The 23,750-nt window shown below is 46.9% G+C and overlaps 1 protein-coding gene across 3 annotated transcripts in view; it reads right to left on the minus strand.

Annotated features, from left to right (window-relative positions):
* The window catches only part of UBE2D2 (ubiquitin conjugating enzyme E2 D2), a 69,782-nt gene that overhangs the window by 22,319 nt on the left and 23,713 nt on the right, over positions 1 to 23,750 (minus strand). For 2 of the 3 annotated variants that reach the window (XM_055286061.2, XM_055286063.2), the window contains exon 2: positions 6,647 to 6,710. In XM_055286061.2, coding sequence (XP_055142036.1) covers positions 6,647 to 6,710 — 64 coding nt within the window. Of the gene's footprint in view, positions 1 to 6,646; positions 6,711 to 14,620; positions 14,660 to 23,750 lie in introns of those variants that run through there. The other variant, XM_055286062.2, reaches the window with a different exon arrangement.

The following is a 23,750-nucleotide window of genomic DNA, read 5'->3' on the forward strand; positions in this document are numbered from 1 at the left end:
CCTACACTTGAATGCACAGATCTCAAGAGAGTCACATTTACCAAGTGTTCAAAACAAAAGAAAGCTGGGCGCGGTAGCTCGCAGCTGTAATCACAGGGCTTTGGGAGGCAGAGGCAGGAGGATCACTTGAACCCAGGATTTCAAGACCAGCATAGGAAACATGGTGAGACCCTATTGCTACAATTTTTTTTTTAATTAGCCAGGGGTGTAGGGCGCATGTACCCATAGTCCCAGCTACTCAGGAGGCTGAGGTGGGAGGATCCCTTGAGCCCAGGAGTTTGAGGCTTCAGTGAGGTGCAATCGCACCACTGCACTCTAGCCTGGGCAACAGAGTGAGCCCCTGCCTTGAAAGAAGACCAGAGGAGCCGGGCGCGGTGGCTCAAGCCTGTAATCCCAGCACTTTGGGAGGCCGAGGCGGGCGGATCACGAGGTCAGGAGATCGAGACCATCCTGGCTAACACGGTGAAACCCTGTCTCTACTAAAAATACAAAAAATTAGCCGGGCGTGTTGGCGGGCGCCTGTAGTCCCAGCTCCTCGGGAGGCTGAGGCAGGAGAATGGCCTGAATCCGGGAGGCGGAGCTTGCAGTGAGCCGAGATCGCGCCACTGCACTCCAGCCTGGGTGACACAAGACTCCGTCTCAAAAAAAAAAAAAAAAAAAAAAAAAGAAAGAAGACCAGAGGAGAGGAAGACGAGAGAGAGGGGAGGGAGAGAGGGAGGGGAGGAGGAGGGGGGAAGGAGGGGAGGGAAGAGAGAAGAGAGAAGGAAACAGATATATGGCCATTAAATCTTCAGCTTACTTGTTTCTTTCTTTTTTTTTTTTGAGACAGAGTCTTGCTCTGTCGCACAGGCTGGAGTGCAGCGGCGCGGTCTCAGCTCACTGCAAGCTCCACCTCCTGGGTTCACGCCATTCTCCTGCCTCAGCCTCCCGAATAGCTGGGACTACAGGCGCCCGCCACCATGCCCGGCTAATTTTTTGTATTTTTAGTAGAGACGGGGTTTCACCGTGTTAGCCAGGATAGTCTCGATCTCCTGACCTCGTGATCCGCCCACCTCGGCCTCCCAAAGTGCTGGGATTACAGGCGTGAGCCACCGGGCCTGGCTGCTTACTTCTTTCAGGAAGTACATTTCTTACCAGATTTTTGTTTTGAGACAAAACAAAATTCTTTGTAAGAATCTTACAAAGATTCTTACCAGATCTTTGCAGGAAAGTGAAAAAAAATTTACTGGTACATTAAAATCTGGATGTTTTAAAATAAAGCACAGATCTCTACTTTATTTTTATACTAAATATCAACATTAAAATCTGGATGTTTTAGGCCGGGCGCGGTGGCTCACGCTTGTAATCTCAGCACTTTGGGAGGCTGAGGCGGGTGGATCACGAGGTCAGGAGATCGAGACCACGGTGAAACCCCGTCTCTACTAAAAATACAAAAAATTAGCTGGGCGTGGTGGCGGGCGCCTGTAGTCCCAGCTACTCGGAGAGGCTGAGGCAGGAGAATGGCGTGAACCCGAGAGGAGGAGCTTGCAGTGAGCCGAGATTGCGCCACTGCACTCCAGCCTGGGCGATAGAGCGAGACTCCGTCTCAAAAAAAAAAAAAAAAAAAAAAAAATCTGGATGTTTTAAAATAAAGCACAAGTCTCCACTTTATTTTTACACTAAATATCAGTAACATGTGGTACTGAGGGATTTGGGTACCAGGATAGTCAAAAGGAGCTCAAAAGTTTCAAAAGGCCAACAGTTTCTCTCTTCCTTCTTCTAAGATTAAATTCTGACTCCTTATAACAAAAATAAAATGACAAAAGGACATTTAGCTATCCAGTCATGCTTTATGTACTCTTATGTGGGTTCATCAGAAAGATCTGATCAATACTTGTTTTTTTTTTTAGAGACTGGGTCTCAATCTGTCATCCAAGCTAGAGTATAGTGGCCGAATCACAGCTCACTGCAGCCTCAAACTTCTGGGCTCAAGTGTTCCTCCTACCTCAGCCTCGTGAGTAGGTAGGACTACAGGCATGAGCCACCACTCCCAGCTAATTTTTAGTTTTTAAGATGGGGTCTTGCTTTGTTGCCCAGGCTGGCATAAAACTCCCGATCTCAAGTGATCCTCCAGTCTCAGTCTCCCCAGTAGCTGGGATTACAGGCATGAGCCACTGTGCCTGGCTCTTCTTCACTGTAGTTTTGATTTGTATTTCCCTAATGACAAATGATGCTGAGCATCTTTTCATGTGCTTACTAGCCATCTTCTCTGGAGAAACGTCTATTCGGATCCTTTGACTATTTTTTAATTGGTTATTTATTTTTATACTGAGTTATAAGAGTTTTTAAACAGCTGGGTGGGGTGGCTCACGCCTGTAATCCCAGCGCTTTGGGAGGTAGAGGTGGGCGGATCATCTGCGGTCAGGAGTTCAAGACCAGCCTGGCCAACACAGTGAAACCCATCTCTACTAAAAATACGAAAATTAGCTGGGCGGCGGGGCACGCGCCTATAATCAGCTACACGGGAGGCTGAGGCAGGAAAATTGCTTGAACCCACAAGGCGGAGGTTATAGTGAGCCAAGATCGCACCACTGCACTCCAGCCTGGGTGACAAAAGTGAGATTCCGTCTCGGAAAAAGAAAAAAGTTTTAAAAATATACTGGATATATGTCCCTTATGAGATATATGACTTGCAAAAATTTCTTCCATTCTATATGTTTTATCACTTTCGTGATGGCATCATTTGCAGCCTGTATATCTTTAATTTTGATGAAGTCTAATAATATCTATTTTTTCCTCTTACTGATTAGCTTTGGGAGAGTCTGTTTGTTTTTTTGAGATGGAGTTTCAGTCTTGTTGCCCAGGCTGGAGTGCAATGGCGCAATCTCGGCTCACTGTAGCCTCTGCCTCCCGGGTTCAAGCAATTCTCCTGCCTCAGCCTCCCAAATAGATGGGATTACAGCTCCCACCACCACACCTGGCTAATTTCTTGTATTTTTATTTTTAGTAGACGGGGTTTCACCAGAGTTCAAGGCCAGACTGGTCTTGATTGAATTCCTGGCCTCAGGTAATCCACCTGCCTCGGCCTCCCAAAGTGCTGGCATTACAGGCATACACACGTGAGACACCACATCCAGCCTTTTTTTTTTTTTTATTTTTTTTGTTTTATTTTTTTTTGGTTTTTTTTTTGAGACGGAGTCTCGCTCTGTCGCCCAGGCTGGAGTGCAGTGGCGCAATGTCGGCTCACTGCAAGCTCTGCCTCCCGGGTTCACGCCATTCTCCTGCCTCAGCCTCTCCGAGTAGCTGGGACTACAGGCGCCCGCCACCACGCCCGGCTAATTTTTTGTATTTTTAGTAGAGACGGGGTTTCACCATGTTAGCCAGGATGGTCTCGATCTCCTGACCTCGTGATCCACCCGCCTCAGCCTCCCAAAGTGCTGGGATTACAAGCGTGAGCCACCACGCCCGGCCCAGCCTTTTTTTTTGGAGACAGAGTCTCACTCTGTCACCCAGGCTGGAGTGCAGTGGCGCGATCTCAGCTCACTACGACCTCCGCCTCCCGGTTCCAGCGATTCTCCTGCCTCAGCCTCCTGGGTAGCTGGGATTATAGGCAGGCGCCACCGCACTCAGCTAATTTTTGTATTTTTAGTAGAGGCAGGGTTTCACCATGTTGGCCAGGCTGGTCTTGAACTCCTGGCCTCCCAAAGTGCTAGGATTACAGACGTGAACCATCGCACTCGGCTGTGGGAGAGTTTTATTTAACTCTCCAAAGGGAACAATTTTTCAACCTGAGAAAGAAATGTATAGCGCTAACTATGGCAGAAGCAAAGCAAAGACAAATTACTTTAGCATGCTAAAGAAAACTTCAAAATTGAAATCAAATCCCTTGACTCCAACCACTTTTAATTAAAGATTTTCAGCCATTCTTAACTTGGAGGAATTTACCTAAAAGCACTTTTCCAACTGAATAGAAAGAGTCCACTGATGGATGTGGCCCATATGATACAGTGGAAGGACAAACTAGAATCAGAAAACCTGAGAGTGAGTCCACATGGAGAATCTCCATGAGATTCTCATGGGACTCTTTTCTAAAACAATATAAAATTTCTACTCCACTCACCTAAATGAGTTGTTGTAAGGCTTAAATGAGACAATGTGTATAAGAGCACTTACTAAATCATTTTGTATGGTTTAAGTACTTAGCCTGCCTTGTTTGGTACCAAATACTATAGTTACTCACGCTAGGTAAGTCAGAATATAATAATGTAAGTAAGTTTTTTTCATGACAAGTACTTAGACTTATAATTTATAATATTTATCTATTTGTAAAGTAATCCTTGTAAAAGGGCCTTGCTTTGATTCTTCAGGATTTAGCAGACCAGACACATTCTTTTTTTCCGTTTTTTTTTTTTGTTGTTGTTGTTGTTGTTGTTGTTGTTTTTGTTTTGAGACAGAGTCTCGCTCCCGTTGCCCAGGCTGGGTGCAACCTTGGCTCACTACAGCCTCAACTTCCTGGACTCAAGCGATCCTCCCACCTCAAACTCCTCCTGAGTAGCTGGGGCTACAGGCATGCACCACCAGGCCAGGCTAATTTTTGTATTTTTTTGTAGAGATAGGGTTTCACCATGTTGCCCAGGCTGGTCTCGCACTCCTGGGCTCAAGTGATCTGCCTGCCTCCGCCTCCCAAAGCACTGAGATTACAGGTGTGAGCCACTGTGCCGGGCCCAGACACAACATTATTAAGAAAAATCAGGAAAAAACAATTTAGGCCGGGCACAGTAGCTCACGCCTGTAATTCCAGAACTTTGGGAGGCCAAGGCAGGTGGATCACCTGAGGTCAGGAATTCAAGACCAGCCTGGCCAACATGGCGAAACCCCGTCTCTACTAAAAATACAAAAACTAGCCAGGTGTCGTGGCAGTTGCCTGTAATCCCAGCTACTTGGAAGGCTGAGGCAGGAGAATGGCGTGAACCCAGGAGGCAGAGCTTGCAGTGAGCCGAGGTCACGCCACTGCACTCCAGCACGGGCAATAGAGTGAGACTCCATCTTAAAAAATAAAACAAACAAACAAATATTAAACATAAGCTAATTTAACCATGTACTCATTTTGGTCTTAATCTACATATTTACACAAGTGTTTGTAAGTATGCATACTTTAAAATATTTGTTAAATGTTACAAATTTTTTCTTTTTTTTGGAGAGTAAGTCTCACTCTGTCGCCCAGGCTGGAGTGCAGTGGCACAATCTCAGCTCACTGCAACCTCTGCCTCCTGGGTTCAAGCAGTTGTCTGCCTCAACCTCCCAAGTAGGTGGAATTACAGGCACCTGTCACCATGCCTGGCTAATTTTTTTTCTATTTTTAGTAGAGGCGGGGTTTCACCATCTTGGCCAGGATGGTCTCAAACGTCTGACCTCATGATCCGCCCGCCTCGGCCTTTCAAAGTGCTGGGATTAGAGGCATGAGCCATGACACCCAGTCCTGTTTTTATTTTTTGAGACAGCGCCTCACTCTGTCGCCCAAGCTGGAGTGCAGTGGCATGGTCCTGGCTCACTGTAAACTCTGCTTCCCAGGCTCAGGCTCAAGCAATCCTCCCACCTTAGCCTTCCAAGTAGCTCGGACTACCAGCATGCACCAACACACCCGGCTAATTTTTTTGTGTGTTTTTTGTGGAGACAGGGCTTCACCATGTTGACCAAGCTGGTCTTGAACTCCTGGGCTCAACTGATTCACCTGCCTCGGTCTCCCAAAGTGCTGGGATTAGAGACATGAGCCATCACACCCAACCAAATGTTACAGTTTTTTGTGAATTAGTTTTACATCACATAGCATAGTCTCATTCAAATATCCCCTCTTAAAAAAAGTTAAAAGACACTATATGGGAAAAAATTATGTTGAACTGAAGTGGAACAAAGAGGAAATTATCATCTCATGTATGCATTAAGATCATCTCATAAATTATTTTAGACAAAATTAAGCAGATAAATTGGGCATTAAAAATAAAGACCTGCTTTTGGCCAGGTGTGGTGGTTCATGCCTGTAATCCCAGCACTTTGGGAAGCCAAAGCGGGCGGATCACCTGAGGCCAGGAGTTTGAGACCAGCCTGGCCAACATGGCAAAACCACAAATCTACTAAAAATACAAAAATTAATCAGGTGTGGTGGCATGCACCTGTAATCCCAGATACTCGAGAGGCTGAGGCACAAGAATCACTTGAACCCAGGAAGCAGAGGCTGCAGCGAGCTGAGATCACGCCACTGCACTCCAGCCAGGGCGACAGAGTGAGACCCTGTCTCAAGAAAAAAATAAAGACCTGATTTCGTAAGTATGAGTCAGTAGAAAGTCAGACACAGACACATATACTATCATCCTTAGTATTATCTTACTCAAGAATAATAGCTACTTGTAGGTAAAATATTTCACTCCAGGAAAATACCCAGAAGGGATGAAGGTAAGGTAGGAGAGGACCAGAACAACTATACAGCCAATACCTGGCAGAAGATTCAAAATGTAATGAACAACACAGATGATAATGGGATGAACATAGAGTTGCTCCCTTCATGGGCCACTAAGGGTTAAACACTGCCTCTTCCCTATAGCATAATTGTTTCTTCACACAAAATAACCACTGTTATGCTATTACTCCATTATTCCTTTTAAATACTTACTATCATCTCCAACAGGACCTGCTGAACACTGTGCTGGAGGGTCCCGTGCCAGATCATTCAATTCCTACAGAAAAAAGAAAGAAAAGAAATATATTCAACATAAATGTACCTTTTATCCATTACTGAAGTTTATATTGTTACCAATATTCTCTGTCCTGCTGGTGAAACTCTTTTAAGAGCATTCCTTCAGAGTAAGAGATGAGTAGACTGGTGAATCTTTAAGGTATTTTGGATTCTTCAAGGCAATGTGTTTTTTTTTTTTTTTTTTTTTTTTTTGAGACGGAGTCTTGCTCTGTCACCCAGGCTGAAGTGCAGTGGCGCAATCTTGGCTCACTGCAAGCTCCGCCTCCCGGGTTCACGCCATTCTCCTGCCTCAGCCTCTCCGAGTAGCTGGGACTACAGGCACCCGCCACCATGCCCGGCTAATTTTTTGTATTTTTAGTAGAGACAGGGTTTCACGGTGGTCTCGATCTCCTGACCTCGTGATCCGCCCGCCTCAGCCTCCCAAAGTGCTGGGATTACAAGCGTGAGCCACCGCGCCCGGCCAACAATGTGTTTTTTTAAAGTGGGTCATTTTTGCTTTGTTCAGAGCTTAGTAAATAAATACAGTGAGGAAGGTAAAACATGTATTACGGGCAGGGCGCGATGGCTCACACCTGTAATCCCAGCACTTTGGGAGGCTGAGGCGGGCAGATCACTTGAGGTCAGGAGTTTGAGACCAGCCTGGTCAACAAGCCTGTCTCTAGTGAAGATAGAAAAAATTAGCTGGGCATGGTGGTACATGCCTGTAGTACCAGCTACTCAGGAGGCTGAGGCAGGAGAATCCCTTGAACCAGGGAGGCGGAGGTTGCAGTAAGCCAAGATTGCACCACTGCACTCCAGCCTGGGCGATAGAGCGAGACTCCATTTCAAACAAACAAACAAAAAACATGTATTATGTATTAAAGAGCCAAAAATACTGTTTTTTGTTTGTTTGTTTGTTTTTTGAGACGGAGTCTCGCTCTGTCGCCCAGGCTGGAGTGCAGTGGCGCGATCTCAGCTCACTGCAAGCTCCGCCTCCCGGGTTCACACCATTCTCCTGCCTCAGCCTCCTGAGTAGCTGGGACTACAGGCGCCCGACCCAAACGCCCGGCTAATTTTTTGTATTTTTAGTAGAGACAGGGTTTCACTGTGTTAGCCAGGATGATCTCAATCTCCTGACCTGGTGATCCGCCCACCTTGGCCTCCCAAAGTGCTAGGATTACAGGCGTGAGCCACCGCGCCTGGCCAAAATTGTTTTAATGTAAACATTTCATTTATTATTTTTCAAAAAAAAATTTAAGGCCAATTTTTGTACCTCAAAACTATTAGGTTACACTTGGGACACGCTCCTAGTCATAAATGTTCCAAAATTATACTGGACCATCTGACAAGTTGATACGTTTTCAGTGAAAGTCCACTACCAGTGTTCTAAAAGTAGAAAAAACTTTGAAAGAATATATTTTAGGCTGGGCACAGTGGCTCATGCTTGTAATCTCAGCATTTTGTGGTTCCGAGGCGGGAAGATCACCTGAGGTCAGGAGTTCGAGACCAGCCTAACCTGGTGAACATGGTGAAACACCATTTCTACTAAAAATACAAAAATTAGCCGAGCGTAGTGAGTGCATGTCTATAGTCCCAGCTACTCGGGAGGCTACAGCAGGGGTATTGCTTGAACCCAGGAGGCAGAGGTTGCAGTGAGCCAAGATCATGCCACTACACTCCAGCCTGGGACAACAGAACGAGACTTCGTCTGGGAAAAAAAAAAAAAAAAAAAAAAAAGAATATATTTTAAAAGGCTGACTGAAGTAATAAAAGCCACGATAAAGCTTTGTAGTTCCCAGGAGCGATGGCTCACACCTGTAATCCCAACACTTTGGGAGGCCAAGGCGGTGCCAATCACTTGAGGCCAGGAGCTTGAGACCAGCCTGGCCAACATAGCAAGACTCCGTCTATACTAAAAAAATACAAAATTAGCTGGGAGTGGTGGCACACGCCTGTAATCCCAGCTACTCGAGAGGCTCAGGTAGAAGTAATGCTTGAACCCAAGAAAGGGAGGTTGCAGTGGGCCGAGATCATGCCACTGCACTCCAGCCTGGGCGACAGAGGGAGACTCCATCTCAAAAAAAAAAAAAAAAAAAATAGCTTTGTAGTCAAGAGACTGGTCTACCTGTAATAATGCTTTACAACCAGTTACCAGCTTCTCAGCTTTTTAAACATAAAAGCCCAGAAACTTGAGACTTATTGGCTGGGGATGCCTGAAAAATCACAAGAAGGAAATCATACTATATTCCATTTCCCCTCACCTTGGTTTTTGAGACAAAAAGAAAGTTCTCAAGAAGAACTAGTTTTGATTATATTTTAAAACTACAACAGTAAAAACAGTAAAGTCTAAGATTTTTTGTTTTTTTTTTTTTTTTTGAGACGGAGTCTTGCTCTGTCGCCCAGGCTGGAGTGCAGTGGCGCAATCTTGGCTCACTGCAAGCTCCGCCTCCTGGGTTCACGCTATTCTCCTGCCTCAGCCTCTCCGAGTAGCTGGGACTACAGGCGCCCGCCACCACGCCCGGTTAATTTTTTGTATTTTTAGTAGAGACGGGGTTTCATCATGGTCTCGATCTCCTGACCTCGTGATCCGCCCGCCTCGGCCTCCCAAAGTGCTGGGATTACAAGCGTGAGCCACCGCGCCCGGCCTAAGTCTAAGATTTTTTAAATCCAAAAACCATTTAGACTCTTACGTTGTTTCATCCTGTCTGTGAGCTTGGAGTACAAAGCGTAAAGTACAGAAATAAAGTTTGAAAAAGGGCCAGGCACGGTGGCTCACGCCTGTAATCCCAGCACTCTGGGAGGCTGAGGTGGGCAGATCATGAGGTCAGGAGATCGAGACCATCCTGGCTAACATGGTGAAACCCCATCTCTACTAAAAATATAAAAAATTAGCCGGGCATGGTGGCGGGTGCCTGTAGTCCCAGCTACTCGGGAGGCTGAGGCAGGAGAATGGCATGAACCCGGGAGGCGGAGCTGGCAGTGAGCCAAGATCACGCCACTGCACTCCAGCCTGGGCGACACAGCGAGACTCTGTCTCAAAAAAAAGAAATAAAGTTTGAAAAAAAGGCGGCTCTGGATTGAGATAACAATTAACTTACTCAAATATCTCAAATTTTGGATTTTCTGTCTCTAAAATAGAGATTTTCTGCCCATCTCAAGAAAAAAAGTAATAGCCTACTGTATAGTTCCCATTCTCAAATATTACTGACAGCACAGGTTGGTATAACTAAGAACACCTGGCTTTATTTAAGACACTGCTATAGCAACAGGTTGTTATTAAAATATAACTTGAATTTAACAATTTAACAATTGAATTGAACAATTCTGAAGTCCTGCCATGTTCATTAAGTAGAATTTTACTTTTGATTTCGCTTTAATCTTTTGCCCCTTTCAAACTGAGTTACTTTTTTCCATGCTGAATGACATCAAGGTTTTTAACTCAAGAGCTAAGATTTATCTAAGCAGAATACAAGATCCATCAGTCCATTTCAGGAGCCAATATAATTTTAAAACCCTAAGCCAAACTTAGGCTATAATAGACATTTAACACACTCATTCTTTTTTTTTTTTTTTTTTTTTTTTGAGGCAAGGTCTCGCTCTTTCGCCCAGCCCGGAGTGCAGTGGCGCAATCTCGGCTCACTGCAAGCTCTGCCTCCCAGGTTCATGCCGTTCTCCTGCCTCAGCCCCCCGAGTAGCTGGGACTACAGGCGCCTGCCACTGCGCCCGGTTAATTTTTTGTATTTTTAGTAGAGACGGGGTTTCACCGTGTTAACCAGGATGGTCTCGATCTCCTGACCTCGTGATCCGCCCACCTCGGCCTCCCAAAGTGTTGGGATTACAGGCGTGAGCCACCGCACCCGACCAACACACTCATTCAACACTTCCTTGGCTGATGGTACTGATACAGCTGAATCTCAAAAGCATACTGCTAAGTGAAAGAAGCCAGACATAAGGCTACATGATGTATGATTCCATTTATATGACATTCTAGAACAGGCAAAACTATAGTGACAGAAAGCAGATCCATGGTTCCAGTGGCTGGAGGGAGTTGGAGGGGGGAATAACTATAAAAGAGACATGAAGAAAATTTGAGGAGTGATAGAAATGCTCAAAATCACTATTTTGGTAGAGACTGGACAACTACATGTATATTTGTCAAAACTCAAATTGTACACTAAATTTTACTGTAATACTGTATCTCAAAGTTGTTTTTTTTTTTTTTTTTTAGACGGAGTCTCGCTCTGTTGCCCAGGCTGGAGTGCAGTGGCACAATCTCGGCTTACTGCAAGCTCCGCCTCCCAGGTTCACGCTATTCTCCTGCCTCAGCCTCCCGAGCAGCTGGGACTACAGGCGCCCGCCACCACGCCCGGCTAATTTTTTTTGTAGTTTTAGAAGAAACGGGGTTTCACCGTGTTAGCCAGGATGGTCTCAATCTCCTGACCTCGTGATCTGCCCGCCTCGGCCTCCCAAAGTGCTGGGATTACAGGAATGAGCCACCGCACCTGGCCTATTATTATTATTATTATTCTAATGCAGAGACAAGGTCTCACTATGTTTCCCAGGCTGGTCTCTAATGCCTAGACTCAAGCGATCCTTCCGCCTCAGCCTCCCAAAGTGCTGGAATTACAGGTGTGAGCCACAGTGCCTGGCCAGTTTTTTATTCTTAAAGGTACATTTGGGCAGGGCACAGCGGCTCACCCCTGTAATCCCAGCACTTTGGGAGGCCAAGGCAGGTGGATCATGAGGTCAGGAGTTCGAGACCAGCTTGACCAACATGGTGAAACCCCATCTCTTAAAAAAATACAAAAATTAGCTGGGTGTGGTGGCGCACACCTGTAATCCCATCTACTGGGGAGGCTGAGGCAGGAGAATCGCTTGAACCCAGGAGGCGGAGGTTGCAGTGAGCTGAGATTGTGACACTGCACTCCAGCCTGGGCGAAAGAGCGAGACTCCGTCACACACACATACACACATACAGGACACTCAGATTCAGAAACAGATCTTTTTTAAAAAAGAAAAAGCACATAACTATCCATCTTTACATGTGCATAAAATATCTCCCAAGAATACACAAGAAATGCCAAGCACCGTGGCTCATATCTGTAATCCCAGCACTTTGGGAGGCTGAGGTGGGCAGATCACGAGGTCAGGAGTTCGAGACCAGCCCGGCCAACATGCTGAAACCCCATCTCTACTAAAAATACAAAAATTAGCTGGGCATGGTGGCACACACCTGAAGTCCCAGCTACTCGGGAGGCTGAGGCAGAAGAGTTGCCTGAACCAGGGAGGCGGAGGTTGCAGTGAGCCCAGATCTCACCGCTGCACTCCAGCCTGGGTGACAGAGTGAGACTCTGTCTCAAAAAAAAAAAAAAAACAAAAAACAAAACAAAACAAAAAAACCCACAAGAAACTAGTTAATAAATAATTGCCTTTAGGAAGGAAAGCTTAGGGGTGAGAATGAGAACTATATATATTACTTTTACACATTTTGAATTTTATAAAAGTGTGTATATGGCCCATCTGAAAAATAAATTACCCTTTAAAATTTTTTTTCTTTTTTTTTGAGACGGAGTCTCGCTCTGTCGCCCAGGCTGGAGTGCAGTGGCGCAATCTCGGCTCACTGCAGCTCCGCCTCCCGGGTTCACGCCATTCTCCTGCCTCAGCCTCTCCGAGTAGCTGGGACTACAGGCGCCCGCCACCACGCCCGGCTAATTTTTTGTATTTTTAGTAGAGACGAGGTTTCACCGTGGTCTCGATCTCCTGACCTCGTGATCCGCCCGCCTCGGCCTCCCAAAGTGCTGGGATTACAAGCGTGAGCCACCGCGCCTGGCCTCTTTTTCTTTTTTTAACCAACTGGGTCTGTGCAAGAATTATCCTGACTATAAATGTGGATTAAAACAGCAAAATTGTCTCCCCTCCCCTCCCCTCTCCTTCTTTCTTCTTCCTTCTGTGGCCCGGGCTGGACTACACTCGGCTCGCTGCACTACACTCGGCTCGCTGCACACTCCCTGCGTCCGGCTCCCGTGATTCTCCTACCCTGCCCTGCGGGCTGCCTGGGACTGTCAGCGCGCGCCACCACCCCTCCCTGGTTTTTCTCCTTTGGCTGGAGGCGCGGTTTCGCCATGTCGGCCAGGCTGCTCTCCAGCTCCTGACCTCGAGTGGTCTGCCCGCCTCGGCCTCCCGAGGTGCTGGGACTGCAGACGGAGGCTCGCTCACTCGGTGCTTGGTGTTGCCCGGCCTGGAGTGCGGTGGCGTGGTCTTGGCTCGCTGCAGCCTCCGCCTCCCAGCCGCCTGCCTTGGCCTCCCAGGGTGCTGGGATTGCAGCCTCTGCCGGGCCGCCGCCCCGTCTGGGAGGTGGGGAGCGTCTCTGCCTGGCCGCCCATCGTCTGGGTTATGAGGAGCTCCTCTGCCCGGCCGTCCCGTCTGGGAAGAAGTGAGGAGCGCCTCTGCCCGGCCGCCCCGTCTGGGAAGTGAGGAGCGCCTCCGCCCAGCCGCCCCTTCTGGGATGTGAGGAGCGCCTCTGCCCCGCCACCCCGTCTGGGAAGTGAGGAGCGCCTCCGCCCGGCAGCCCCTTCTGGGAAGTGAGGAGCGCCTCCGCCGGGCCACCCCGTCTGGGAAGTGAGGAGCGCCTCCGCCCGGCCGCCCCGTCTGGGAAGTGAGGAGCGCCTCCGCCCGGCCGCCCCTAATGGGATGTGAGGAGCGCCTCTGCCCGGCCACCCCGTCTGGGAAGTGAGGAGCGCCTCCGCCGGGCCGCCCCGTCTGGGAAGTGAGGAGCGCCTCCGCCGGGCCACCCCGTCTGGGAAGTGAGGAGCGCCTCCGCCCGGCCGCCCCGTCTGGGAAGTGAGGAGCGCCTCCGCCCGGCCGCCCCTAATGGGATGTGAGGAGCGCCTCCGCCCGGCCACCCCGTCTGGGAAGTGAGGAGCGCCTCCCCCCGGCCGCCCCTTCTGGGATGTGAGGAGCGCCTCCGCCCGGCCGCCCCGTCTGGGAAGTGAGGAGCGCCTCCGCCGGGCCGCCCCGTCTGGGAAGTGAGGAGCGCCTCCGCCCGGCCGCCCCGTCTGGGAAGTGAGGAGCGCCTCCGCCCGGCCGCCCCTAATGGGATGTGAGGAGCGCCTCTGCCCGGCCACCCCGTCTGGGAAGTGAGGAGCGCCTCCGCCTGGCAGCCCCTTCTGGGAAGTGAGGAGCGCCTCCGCCCGGCCGCCCCGTCTGGGAAGTGAGGAGCGCCTCCGCCGGGCCACCCCGTCTGGGAAGTGAGGAGCGCCTCCGCCCGGCTGCCCCGTCTGGGAAGTGAGGAGCGCCTCTGCGCGGCCGCCCCGTCTGGGAAGTGAGGAGCACCTCTGACTGGCCACCCATCGTCTGGGATGTGAGAAGCGCCTCTGCCCGGCCGCCACCCCATCTAGGAAGTGAGGAGCGTCTCTGCCCGGCCGCCCCGTCTGGGAAATGAGGAGCACCTCTGCCTGGCCGCCCCGTCTGGGATGTGGGGAGCACCTCTGCCTGGCCGCCCCGTCTGGGAGGTCTACCACAGAGGCCAGAAGCAATATGGGGGCTGGACGTGGTGGCTCATGCCTGTAGTCCCAGTACTCTGGGAGACTGAGGCAGGTTGATCACTTGAGGCTAGGAGTTCGAGACCAGCCTGGCCAACATGGTGAAACATATGAAAAATACAACTGACAAACCAGCCAACCAACCAAGCGACAACAAAACAGGTCTACCCTGGAGTCATACTCTAATATTTTTCTATTTTCCTCCCTTTCTGATCCTTTATCCCACTTTCTTTTTCTTCCTCTTCCTTCTCCTTCTTCTTTGTCAAATAGAGGATTGAGTTATTATCATTGATCCATACAAAGTCCCTCTCTCATTTATTTTCTTTAATTCCCACCCCCCATTTCTATTCCCCGTCTTCCCATGTGCAACCTTCCTAATATGTTTGATATGCATCTTTTTGTTTGTATGTACTTTTAGAAAATGTTTATTGTTTTGTGTGCAAAAAAAAAAAAAAATTAAAAAAAAATTGTCATCATGGCTGGGCACGGTGGCTCACCTGAGGTCAGGAGTTCGAGACCAGCCTGGCCAACATGGCAAAACCCTATCTTTACTAAAAGTACAAAAATTAGCCGGGCATGGTGGGGGCTCCTGTAATCCCAGCTACTCAGAAGCCTGAGGCAGGACAATTGCTTGAACCCGGGAGGCAGAGGTTGTAGTGAGACAACATCATGCTACTGCGCTCCAACGTGGGCAACAAGAGTGAGACTCCGACTCAAGAAAAAAAAAAAATGTCATTTGGGGTGTAATCTAAATAGTGAAAACCCAATTACGGCAAATAAACATACAATCTATAAAACTGATATCTCTACATCATGATGAAAACTGAAGTTGAATCTTAAAATTTAATAAAGGCATTGATCTAGTCGGAACATGTGGGCAGAAAAAAATAATACCCAAATATATCAGGCTGTGTTTTAACAGTTGGCTTTAAACCTATACATTAATTTCAACTTTCTATTTTATGAGAAAGAACAATAGGGAAATAAAGTACAGCCAGTTCTCTGTGTCTATGGGTTCCACCAACTGTGGGTCAAATACACTGGGGAAAAAATGATGTCTGTACTGAACATGTGCAGACTTCTTTGGTCATTATTCCCTAAACACCACAGCATAACAACTATTTACAGAGCACTTACACTGTATTAGGTTTTATAAGTAATCTAGAGATGACTTAAAGTATACAGGAAGATGTGCACAGGTTATATGCAAATACTATGCCATTTTATATCAGGGACTTGAGCATCTGTAGATTTTGGTATCCATGGAAGGACCTGGGACCAACCTTTCATGGATACTGAGGGAGGAATGTATATATAATTATGTTTAGAAAAAAGTGATGGGGTAAAGAACTTTGACAGTTAAAGTAGAACATTCTCAATTTATAAAAACATTACTGACCGGGTGCAGTGGCTCACACCTGTAATGCCAGCACTTTGGGAGGTCGAGGTGGGTGGATCACCTGAGGTCAGGAGTTCAAGACCAGCCTGGCCAACATGGTGAAACCTGGTCTCTACTAAAAATACAAAAACTAGTCGGGTGTAGTGGTGCGTGCCTCTAATTTCAGCTACCCAGGAGGCTGAGGCAGGAGAATCACTAGAACTCGGGAGGCAGAGGCCGCAGTGAGCAGAGATCGTGCCACTGCACTCCAGCCTGAGCAATAGAGACTGTGTCTCAAAAAAAAAAAAATTTTAAGGAAAAAAAAAACAGATAATTAAAGTAGAACACTGAAACTTTGAAAGCCTAAGGCATATATATCAACACTATAGCAAAAATAAACCCTCTAAATTCCTTGAGGGGAAGGCATCCTTCAAGGGATGTGCAGATTTCCCTTTCACTATATCCTTGAGTAGGCAACTTAAGCTATTAGTCGGTAAAAATTAACGCTTCTTTACAAGCTATTTTTAAACCACCCTCCTTCCCCAATCATAACAATTATGAAACAAAATAAAAATAGCATGGGAAAGATTTGTTTACCCTGTTGGTCCTCACCCTATGGCGTAAGGTGAAAGGAACACGATGGGAAACTGAGAGAGGTTATAATTAACTTTGTAGAAAAATGGCTCTAAAGTCAAGTTTTAGTAGTCTGAATATTGCTATACAAATCAAGGCTTTTTGGTGGTTAAAATCACACTATGAAAATATTTAAACAAAGATTATGATTCATAGCATTGTAATTTCAGGGCTGCGTATGGTGGCTCATGTCTGTAATCTCCACACTTTGAGAGGCTAAGGTGGGAGGATGGCTTGAGGCCAGGAGCTCCAGACAAGCCTGGTCAACACAGTGAGACTCTTATCTCCACAAAAAAAATTTTTTTAAAATTAGCCCAGCATGGTGGAGGGAGCCTGTAGTCCTAGCTACCTGGGAGGCTGAGGTAGGAGGATTGCTTGAGCCCAGGAGTTCAAGGCTACAGTGGATCGTGCCACTATACTCCAGCCTAGGCAACAAAGTGAGACCCCACCTCTAAAAAAAAAGTACATATTTTAATATATGTTTTAATGTTGTATGTTACATATGTGTTTATTACATACATCAATACATATGTATTTGTATATGTTATATATAACAATGTATACATTATGTTACATATTTTACATATTAAAACATATATTAAAATATGTATGTATATATAAAATTTCAGGGTCATGAGATCATTTAGACCTATTCCCAATTTTATAAGAAAACAAAATACAAAGTATCTAACCCAAGGGTAAGGACTTAAGTGTTCTGCTATACCATGGTTCTTTAAATCTGGATCTAAAATATTAGAAATGTACAAGTTAGAAATGTCTGAGAATCGGCAGGATGCAGTGGCTCATGCCTGTAATCCCAGCACTTTGGGAGGCTGAGGCGGACAGATCACAAGTTCAAGAGATCGAGACCAGCCTGGCCAACGTGGTGAAACCCTGTCTCTACTAAAAATACAAAAATTAGCTGGGCGTGGTGGCGGTTGCCTGTAGTCCTAGCTACTCAGGAGGCCGAGGCAGGAGAAATACTTGAACCCGGGAGGCGGAGGTTGCAGTGAGCCAAGATCACACCACTGCACTCTAGCCTGGGTAACAGAGCGAGACTCTGTCTCAAAAAAAAAAAAAAAAAAAAAGAAAAAAGAAATGTCTGAGAATCTACATGTTATTTGGGAAATTAAGCTGAACCTTTTAAGATTACTGAAAGTCTTTTAAGATTACTGAAAGTCTTTTAAGATTACTGAACTGCGGCCGAGCCTGGTGGCTCATGCCTGTAATCCCAGCACTTTGGGAGGCCAAGGTGGGCAGATTACGAGGTCAGGAGATCAAGACCCATCCTGGCTAACACAGTGAAACACCATTTCTACTAAAAATACAAAAAATTAGCCGGGCGTGGCGGCATGTGCCTGTAGTCCCAGCTACTCGGGAGGCTGAGGCAGGAGAATCGCTTGAACCCAGGAGGCAGAGGTTGCAGTGAGCCGAGGTCATGCCACTGCACTCCAATCTGGGCAACAGAGCAAGACTCCATCTCTTAAAAAAAAAAAAAAATTACTGAACTGCAAAGAAAACAGTTAAACCAGTAGTTCTCAAAACTGAGATACTGACACAGCAGAATCACCATCACAAGGAAGCTTACTAGAAATACAAATTCACAGGCTCTACCTCACAACTACCAGGTCAGAAACTCTGAAGTAGAGCCAAACTGTTCTAACAAGGCCTCAAGGAATTATAATGCACACCAGAGCTTATTACTTTTATGTCTGATGAGTTAAGGAGCATCAGAGACAAAAGGTGATACTAGAAAACTCACTACCAAGAAGATTTGAGGGGAAAGCAAGGGAGCGCAAAGGGCAAAATGGCACAAACTGGAAAAAGAGATGAGACTTAGAAGGCCAAGGTGTGTTCCAGGTTTTCTTTTTTTCCTTTTTTTTTTTTTAAGACAGAGTTTTGCTTTGTCACCCAGGCTAGACTGCAGTGGAGCAATCTTGGCTCACTGCAATCTCTGTCTTTCCCAAGTTCAAGCAATTCTCCTGCCTCAGCCTCCCGAGTAGCTGGGATTACAAGCGCCCACCACCAGGCCCGGCTAATTTTTGTACTTTTAGTAGAGACGGGGTTTCACCATGTTGTCCAGGCTGGTCTTCAGAATTCCTGACCTCAAGGGATCCACCCGCCTCGGCCTCCCAAAGTGCTGGAATTACAGGCATAAGCCACCGTGCCCGGCCCCAGGTTTTCAAGACAGATTGAAGGGGAGCAGTCTGTCATTACTACAGTACATGCATTCTCCCTGCCTCACTCCTATCTTAACTAGGGTTGCAACAGAAACAATTTAATTTTTACTACTTGCTTATGTTCCCAGCATAACATTTAAGCTAATATTTGAAAATAACTGCTTACATATTTTAAAATTATGAATTTTTAAAACTCAGGAAATATTAGTAACTCATAATTAACTTATATGAGTTTGAAAGACATAATTTCTGACAAATCAAATTATCTGGAGCTGACAGACTTAATCCCTTAGCACTTTCATTTCCTATTTCTCTCTTAATATTGTTGCCTTCTAGTATAAAGACAGACAAACCGATGGAAACATGTATCAATATCAATCTCTCCCTGAACTAACTATAAGCAGACATGGTAAGCTTATCTGAGATTAAACTTTGTATTCCCTCTAAAAAGATTCAAAGCAACTAAAAGTATAGAAAATACCCACCATGGGTCAGGTGCGGTGGCTCACGCCTGTAATCCCAGCACTTTGGGAGGCCAAGGCGGGTGGATCACCTGAGGTCGGGAGCTCGAGACCAGCCTGACCAGCATGGAGAAACCCTGTCTCTACTAAAAACACAAAATTAGCTGGGCGTGGTGGTGCATGCCTGTAATACCAGCTACTTGGGTGGCTGAGGCAGGAGAATTGCTTGAACCCAGGAAGTGGAGGTTATGGTGAGCTAAGATTGCACCATGCACTCCAGCCTGGGCAACAACAGCGAAACTCCGTCTTAAAAAAAAAAAAAGAAAGAGAAAATACCCACCATAGGTCGGGCGCAGTGGCTCACACCTGTAATCCCAGCACTTTGGGAGGTTGAGGCGGGCGGATCACCTGAGGTCGGGAGTTCGAGACCAGCCTGACCAGCATGGAGAAACCCCCATCTCTACTAAAAATGCTTAATTAGCTGGGCGTGGTGGCGCATGCCTATAATCCCAGCTACTCAGGAGGCTGAGGCAGAAGAATCACTGGAACCCAGGAGGCGGACATTGCAATGAGCCAAGATTGCGACACTGCACTCCTGCCTGGGCAACAGAGCAAGACTACGTCTCAAAAAAAAAAAAAAAAGAAAAAAAAAAAAGAAAAAAGAGGAAGAGAAAATACCCACCATGAACCTACAACCCAGCTTTGCCCAGTCTTAACATCGCCATACTAGCTTTGGATCTAGGTCCCCTGTGTACCCTCCCAGAACTGATTAATACCCTAAATATACAGTGTTTATCATTCCCATGCATTCTTTTATACGTTTTTCTAAGAGTCCATAAACAAGACAGTACTGTTTACATGTTTTTAAACTTTTATTTAGATAGTGTTACATGGCATGTATTCTTCTGCACTTTGCTTTCCCTCAAAATACTGAGATATTTTTCCACGAAGATACATAGGTAGATCTAGTTTGTTCCTTTTCCTTTCCTTTTTTTTTTTTTATTTTTTTGAGACAGTCTTGCTCTATCGCCCAGGCTGAAGTGCAGTGGTGTGATCTCAGCTCATTGCAACCTCTGCCTCCTGGGTTCAGGCGATTCTCCTGCAGCTACCTCCCAGGTAGCTGGGATTACAGGCATCCACCACCACGCCCAGCTATTTTTTGTATTGTTAGTAGAGACGGGGTTTCACTATGTTGGCCAGGCTGGCTTGTTCCTTTTTCTACTACTGTTTATTCTGCTATTCTATGTCTAAACCACAACAGATCCTTTATTTCCTATTTTTCACTATCACAACGATTTGGTAAGTATTTCTGTACACATGAGTACTAGGTAAACACCTCACTTTAACTAGAAAGTACCAACCCCCAGCCGGGTGTGATGGCTCACGCCTGTAATCCCAGCACTTTGGGAGGCCGAGGAGGACGGACCATGAGGTCAGGAGATCGAGACCATCCTAACACGGTGAAACCCCGTCTCTACTAAAAATACAAAAAATTAGGGCCGGGCGCAGTGGCTCACGCTTGTAATCCCAGCACTTTGGGAGGCCGAGGCAGGCGGATCATGAGGTCAGGAGATCGAGACCACGGTGAAACCCCGTCTCTACTAAAAATACAAAAAATTAGCCGCGCGTGGTGGCGGGCGCCTGTAGTCCCAGCTACTCGGAGAGGCTGAGGCAGGAGAATGGCGTGAACCCGGGAGGCGGAGCTTGCAGTGAGCCGAGATCGCGCCACTGCACTCCAGCCTGGGCGACAGAGCGAGACTCCGTCTCAAAAAAAAAAAAAAAAAAAATTAGCCGGGCGTGGTGGTGGGCGCCTGTAGTCACGGCTACTCGGGAGGCTGAGGCAGGAGAATGGTGTGAACCTAGGAGGCGGAGCTTGCAGTGAGCCAAGATTGCACCACTGCACTCCAGCCTGGGCGACAGAGCAAGACTCTATCTCAAAAACAAAACAAAAAAAACAAAGTACCAACCCCCACTTTTAAATTATAATTTCCTTGTCAACCCTGTAGTTAATGTTTCATACAAGAAATGATTTGCTATTTAATTTTGCTATTAAGTTGAGATGTTTCAACTATTAAAGCCATTTTCTTCTAAATAAATCACTACTATCTAAGTGTATTTTTAAAACTCTAGACAGCCTTCATTTCAATAATTGTTTCCATCAAAACAAACACTGTATGCAACTGTTGTTGTTTTTTGGTTATTTTTTTGAGACAGGGTCTTACTCTGTTGCACACACTGGAGGATCTCGGCTCACTGCAACCTCCACCTCCCAGGTTTAAGCAATTCTCCCACCTCAGCCTCCCAAGTAGCTAGGACTACAGGCACACACCAACATGCCCGGCAAATTTTTGTACTCTTTGTTAGAAACAGGGTTTTACCATATTGGTCAGGCTGGTCTCGAACTCCTGACTTCAAGTGATCTGCCCACCTTGGCCTCCCAAAGTGCTGGGAATACAAGCACAAGCCACCGTGCCTGGGCAATTTTTTTTTTCTTTAAGAGACAGTCTTGCTCTGTCACCCAGGCAGGAGTGCAGTGGCCTGATCATAGCTCACTGTATCCTTGAATTCCTGGGCTCAAGTAATCCTCCCACTTCAGCCTCCCAAGTAGTTGGGATTATAGGTGCAAACCAAAGATGCTCTGCTAAGAAGATTATTTAAAGAAAGAGAGGCTGACTATGGTGGCTCATGCCTGTAATGTCAGCACTTTGGGAAACCAAGGGAGGATAGCTTCAGCCCAGGAGTTTGAGACCAGCCTGGGCAACATAGGAAGACTTTGTCTCTACAAAACATTTAAAAATCAGCTGGGCATGGTGGTGTGCACCTGTAGTCCCAGCTATTCGGGAGGCTGAGTAGCTGGAACTACAAGCAGGAGGATCTACAACTGGGAGGATCACTTGAGCCCAGGAGGTCGAGGCTGCAATGGGTAGCCACTGCACTTCAGCCTGGGTGACAGGGCAAGACCCTATCTCAAAAAACAAAAGAAGTTACATCAGGTTCCAGGAAATCCTTTAAAAATACAATCTGTGTGACAATGTTGACAGCTTCCAGTAGTGATCAAATATACAGCTAATACTTAATTTTTGGATTACAATATTTTCTCTAGGTAAAAAAGAATTTTCTCATGAAGCCTATCACTTTTAATGATATGCTATATATATTAGCAAAATTTGTCATTTATATAATCTAATTTGTTGTACTACTAAATTTAGATAAAAATTAAAAGCTTACACTATCACAACCCAGAAAGTAAAGCTAAACAAGGCCCAGCCTGGCCAACATGGTAAAACCCATCTCCACTAACAATACAAAAATTAGCCAGATATGATGGCGCATTCCTGTAGTCCCACCTACTTAGGAGGCGGAGGCAGGAGAATCGCTTGAACCTGGGAGGCGGAGGTTGCAGTGAGCTGAGATCGCGCCACTGCACTCCACTCCAGCCTGGGCGACAGAGCAAAACTCTGTCTCAAAAAAAAAAAAAAAAAAAAAAAGGCTAAAACAAGGCAAGGCAGGTGCAGTGGAGGCTGAGGCAGTAAGACTGCTTGAGGCTAGGAGTTCAAGATCAGCCTAGGCAACAGAGCAAGACTCCATCTCTACAAAATAAAAACATTTAGCCAGGCATGGTGGTGCACATCTGCAATCCCAGCCACTTGGGAGGCTGAGGCTGGGGAATCACTTGTGCCCAGGAGTTGGAGACTGCAGTGAGCTACAGAGAGACAGGACTAGCTGGATTTCCTAGGCCAACTAAGAATCCCTCAGCCTAGCTGTAAAGGTGACCTCGTCCACCTTTAAACACGGTGCTTACAACTTAACTGATACCCGACCAATCAGAGAGCTCACTAAAATGCTAATTAGGCAAAAACAGGAGGTAAAGAAATAGCTAATCATCTACTGCCTGAGAGCACAGCGGGAGGGATAATGATCGGGATATAAACCCAAGCATTTGAGCCAGCAACGGCTACTCTCTTGGGTCCCCTCCCTTTGTATGGGAGCTCTGTTTTCACTCTATTTCACTCTATTAAATCTTGCAACTGCACTCTTCTGGTCCATGGTTTTTTTGTTTTTTTTTTTTTTTGAGATGGAGTCTCGCTCTGTCGCCCAGGCTGGAATGCAGTGGTGCGACCTTGGCTCACTGCAAGCTCCGCCTCCCAAGTTCATGCCATTCTCCTGCCTCAGCCTTCCGAGTCGCTGGGACTACAGGCGCCCGCCACCATGCCCGACTAATTTTTTTATTTTTAGTAGAGACAGGGTTTCGCCATCTTAGCCAGGATGGTCTCGATCTCCTGACCTCGTGATCCGCCCACCTCGGCCTCCCAAAGTGCTGGGATTACAGGCGTAAGCCACCACGGCCTGGTCCATGTTTGTTACGGCTTGAACTGAGCTTTCGCTTGCTGTCCACCACTACTGTTTGCTGCCATCACAGACCCGCTGCTGACTTCCATCCCTCCGGATGGAGCAGGGTGTCCACTGTGCTCCTGGTCCAGTGAGGCACCCATTGCCACTCCCGATCAGGCTAAAGACTTGCCATTGTTCCTGCATGGCTAAGTGCCTGGGTTCGTCCTATCGAGCTGAACACTAGTCACTGGGTTCCACGGTTCTCTTCCGTGACCCACGGCTTCTAATAGAGCTATAACACTCATGGCATGGCCCAAGATTCCATTCCTTGGAATCTGTGAGGCCAGTAACCCCAGGTCAGAGAACACGAGGCTTGCCACCATCTTGGAAGTGGCCCACCACCATCTTGAGAGCTCTGGGAGCAAGGACCCCTGGTAACACTATGATAGTGCCACTGTACTTCAGCCTAGGCAACAGACTCTGTCTCTAAAAATATTTTTTATAAAAACTAAACAA

This window comes from Symphalangus syndactylus, chromosome 7 (assembly GCF_028878055.3).
Source record: "Symphalangus syndactylus isolate Jambi chromosome 7, NHGRI_mSymSyn1-v2.1_pri, whole genome shotgun sequence".
NCBI classification, from domain to species: domain Eukaryota; kingdom Metazoa; phylum Chordata; class Mammalia; order Primates; family Hylobatidae; genus Symphalangus; species Symphalangus syndactylus.